At 38.7% G+C, this 4,904-nt stretch overlaps 1 protein-coding gene across 1 annotated transcript in view; it reads right to left on the reverse strand.

Annotated features, from left to right (window-relative positions):
- The window catches only part of NIPA1 (NIPA magnesium transporter 1), a 23,332-nt gene continuing 18,428 nt past the window's right edge, over positions 1-4,904 (reverse strand). Inside the window, exons 4-5 of the mRNA XM_034757913.1 lie at positions 4,503-4,663; positions 1-2,645 (exon numbers count right to left, since the gene is read on the reverse strand). Coding sequence (XP_034613804.1) covers positions 2,134-2,645; positions 4,503-4,663 — 673 coding nt within the window. The 3' untranslated portion in view covers positions 1-2,133. The remainder of the gene's footprint in view (positions 2,646-4,502; positions 4,664-4,904) is intronic.

The following is a 4,904-nucleotide window of genomic DNA, read 5'->3' on the forward strand; positions in this document are numbered from 1 at the left end:
AATACATTTGAGGTTCTTTTTATTTGCCTTCAGGTTTTTGAGCCTTTAGTGTTCCCTGAGGTTGCATTTTCATGATTTTCTCTGTAACTATGAGGGCTAGCAACTTACTTTTCTTTTAAATCAAAAACCAAGAGTCTCAAGTAGTCACATGACTCCAGTGAGCTGGGGTTTTAAAACAAAACACCAATTATTGAGAGTTAGCAACACCTCTAAATAACCAAGGTTTGCATTACCTACTGCTAGTCCAAACTTAACTACGTGATACTGTTCTTGACCTCTTGTTATAGACTGACATTTGTAACCTTCTCAAATGGTGTCTGGTGACCCCCCATTTTGTCTCATGAGACACTCTGGACTGCCAAGTGTTTTATAGTCATATGCTACGCAAATCTACTTTTATCTCCAAACTTAAAACAAAAGAATTTCTCTCACATATTTTCAAGCCTTTGGTACACTCTTCCAATGACATTATGTTTATAATGATCACTGATTACATTATTCCATGAAAATTATTTTCACTCCAAAGACAAGATCAATACACCCTTCTAAATATTAGTGAATATCAGTAATTTCTCCTATTGTTTGACACATTAATATACTGTAATCCAGATAATCTAAACCAATCAGTTCAGAATCATTCGTACCATGGCTTGAGCCACTTGCACAAGCCTTTAAACTACTGCTGCTGAACTACAGCACAGCTGTGAAATACTGGATCTGAATGCGTGTGTAGTGGATTACTCAACTCCACCTTTCTAAAGGCCATAATCTTACCCATCCTTCTTCTAAGTTAATCAAGAAATCTCACACTTGTGCTTCTCACAAACTTTTTGCTCATAACAGTGCCAGTTGACAGCCTGATTTCATAATCGGCAATCTAGTGACATATAAATCCATTTACTCATTATCCTGTTCTGAAGAACAATTTTGTCAATTAGCTACTTTATTAAATAATTTCCTATATTCTGTTGTATAACTGGATTCTACATATACTGGATTGCTGTAAGTAGACCTCTTATCAGTTACTTCTCATTATGATTATAGATGTTCACAGAAGCCACCAAAACATCTGAGCATTGACTTCAGGCTTGTAACCTTTCCAAAAATATTCTTACCTTTCTGTCTGCTTTACATGCTTATAATTTGAGTACAGCCAAACATTACAGACAACAAAACTGGATTATTCTAACCTGTTACAAGCTCTCAGAAACAAACATTCAAATTAAGTGATATTTTTAAGATTACAAAGGCACTGGATAACCCACCATGTATACAGGAAGACTGTGCATCACTTCCATGTCCTTCATGCTCTTCCTATCCATTAACCGTGAAAAGCTCTTGGATGAATGCTGTATGTCTTAATGCACTTAAAAGAGTTATGAATAAAAGGTATACCTATAATCTGGATGCTAGTTCCAGCTGGATCTGTGAGCTAGTTTCAGTTGATAAGTAAGTAGTGGAAGATTTTACGGGTTAGATGCACTGCTCTATACCAATGACTTAATTTAGAACCCCCCAGTGCATTCACCTGTGTCTGTCCAAATTACAGAGGCAGTTACTGTACAAAGGACAAACCTGTAGTCCACAATTCAAATCAACATTTGTTTCACAATTGACAGCCTGGACTGTGAACACATTGCTGTTTTATGGAAATTAATAGAATTGTTCCATTTGCTTACAATTTTTTTTTAGGGCATACACCATTCAGGTATATGAAAGGTGCCAGACTGAGTGCATTGGAAACTGATGTTCTCTGTCCACAGAATGAGTACATCACAGGCAGTCTAATGTAAAGATTTACTACAGTGGCCTGCCAGAATGTCATCAAACCTTTTTTGGATGGATCACCTTTTAGGGGCAAGGAGATACATCAGTCTCTATGCTGATTCATTCCTTAGCCTTCCTGCTGAGACAGTCAGCAATGATACCAATTAATGTCAACTTATTATGGTGATTTTGGGTATGTGGATAACTGTCCATTAAAACTGGATGTAGGCCACCAATTCATTTCACACAAGCTACCACTCTCTCAGAGGGTAACGTCTGCCAATCTCAATCATGTTGGAATCAGTGACCTAGAAATGGAAGGCTCTGTATCATTCCTGAGCCATCCAGTTCCCCTCAAATATGATTTTAATCTGTCTTCACATTAGGTTTATTCAAATCCCCAATATTGAAGTTGAACTCCTTGAAGACTTGTATAAGAACAATTCCAATAGATACAGTGATGAATCCACAAGCCATCCCCAAGAAATCTACCACTCCCACATTACTCCACTCCCTAAAAAGGATGGCTGAGGCCAGCAGGACTAAAGTGGTGAACACGACGTAGTAGATGGCACCAAACACAGATGAGTCAAAACATTCCAGTGCCTTATTGATATACTTGAACTGAATGATGATGCTACATCCTAACACTGCCAGAAGAACCAAACAGAGGTACAAGGCTCTTTGACTTGATGGATTATTGTGAAAGATATCTTGAGCAGCCAGCCCAATGCCTTTTGTGCTGGGCACAGTGAAACTGCCCAACAGTGAGCAAATACTGATGTAAACCATAATATTAGTGGGTCCATGAGCTGGCGCTATCCAGAAGATAAGCAGGAGAAGCATGAGAAGTACTATGCAGAGGTAGCCCACAAACACTGAAAAAACAAAGAAAATAAGTTAATGGCTGTTAACGGCAAGGTAGAAACTTTTGCCCCAGGTAATTTATTAGAGATATTTAAAGGCTCAGTCATGAACCCCTAAACATGGTAACGTATAAGGATATGTACACAAAGCTTAGGATCTCCTATCAACTAAAGAACAAAAGCCTTTGAAATTGGTTAAATCAATGTACAGCTCTTTGTGTAAATCAAATAATAATGTATGAATACCAACTGTTTCACACTGTAACTGAATTTAAAGTTTTTTTTTTTTTAAAGCTGACATTATATTCCTATTAAAGTCCCCTATGAAGAATGGTTGTGATATAACCACATTCATAACTCTGACCTGAATTACGCAAAGTACCTAAGCACATACTTAAGTCCCATGAAAGTCAATGGGATGAATAGGACACACTTCAATAGTTAATTTTGGTCTGGTTGGACTATTAAAGGCACAAAAATATTTCCTTTACTAACAATTTTAGGTACTAACTTTAGATTTGAATTTCAGTGAAACTGAAAATGTTAAATAGTTCTCAGTTTAGCATCCATGAAGCACAGAGAATATGCCAAACAACTAGCAGGTAAGGAAGGGTTCACAAGCAAGTCAGTCCAGTGATTAGCAGGAAAGAAAAGGAACTTCACAATGTGTTTTATTGGCACATTCATATATGCCTTCAGTTTGCAAAAGCAAACATCTACTTGTATAAGTAATGTATATGTGCACAATCAAAATAGATCCTATTAGGTCTTAAAGCTATTTGGCAACAAGAAGTGCAAGGATTTTACCCACAAAGATTCAATTTTTGTTTAGGACCCCTTAAAGTGAACTCCTGAAATTACAGTTTTGATTCTTTCCTCAAGAGGAAACTACATAAAACACCTCTTCATCATTATAGAAAACAGGTTACAAGTCCAACTCACAGCCAAGTTGGTTTCTTCACTTAAAAAAAGAAAATACATTATTTGCAGTTCTTGACTTACCATGCAAAAATGCAATGATTTTCATTGTAAGGAAAAACTGAAATGGAGAATTATTTCAAAACACTAAAAAACACCCCACTTTTGCGAAGTTGCAATCTTGAAAACTGAGCCTTTATTTCTTCTGTAGATCAGATCCTAGCCCTTGTTATGGCTACTCTGCACTTCCTTGGTGACTCAAAGCAACTGCAACATCAGTTTAACCAGCTAATAGAGGATTCCACCCGCATGGGAGAATCCTTAGGTGGTGCAGAAGCTACTACACCACTCCCTGTGTTCTCAACCACTTGGTGTAGGGGGGCATAACCAGCAGGTCTCTATACCCCATTGAGCCCCAGTGGCCAGAGGTAGTTGAATACATTAAAGCAGACTAACTTATGCCAGTAACTGGCTGGCTCCTGGACAGCACCAGAAGCAGGAAACTACAAGCTCAGACAACCCAGGATCAGAGCCTTCGAATTTGTCTGCTGGCCAGTTTCTAACTCAGGACAGTTTACCACTTAATCCATGACTATTTAGGTTTTTTTAAATAAATAGCCTCATGACAGATGCTGTCAAAAGGTCCATTTTCAGAAGTGCCTAAGTCAAAGGGAGTTAGGCTCCTAATTCACTTAGGCCCTTTTCAAAAAAATCATATCTATAATTTCTCCTTTATACACTATGTTGTTGGCACACTCAGGGAATTCTAGTACACTGAAGAGATGGTTTTCATGTATAGAAACCATGATGGTTCGTCTCCTTTATACCATATTAGCCTAGGAATGCAGAAGCTTTAATACCACTAATGTTGCTGCTTCGGGGAAGCAACTGTTTCCTTCAAATAAGTGTTCCTGGACAATGCTATCATAATTTTGAAAGAGAATGAAGTACCTGGATTTGTAAGCTTCTCTTCAAGCTCAGCCTGAGTCGTTACACTCTCAGATTTTGGGGAATGGATTATGAGAACAACAGACCCAGCACAGCTCAGCAGACATCCCAACTTGCCGAGAATGTTGAGTTTTTCTTTCAGTAAGTAAGAAGCTAAAATGGACCTTTCACAAAGTGGAAGAAAATTAAAATTAATCTAAATTATTCATTCTCTTAATACATATCTCTCAGCTAGGGTATTACTTGCCATCCCTTTGTTTATTCCAAAAATAGTCTTCATGTAGCCAGGGCCGGCTCCAGGCACCAGGCACCCAAGCACATGCTTGGGGCGGCACCTGGTAAGGGGCGGCGGGGGGAGCGCGGCGCGGCATTCCGCGGGGGGGGGAGGAGGCGCTCCGGTGGCGC

Source organism: Trachemys scripta, chromosome 1 (assembly GCF_013100865.1).
Source record: "Trachemys scripta elegans isolate TJP31775 chromosome 1, CAS_Tse_1.0, whole genome shotgun sequence".
In the NCBI taxonomy this organism is placed as follows: domain Eukaryota; kingdom Metazoa; phylum Chordata; order Testudines; family Emydidae; genus Trachemys; species Trachemys scripta.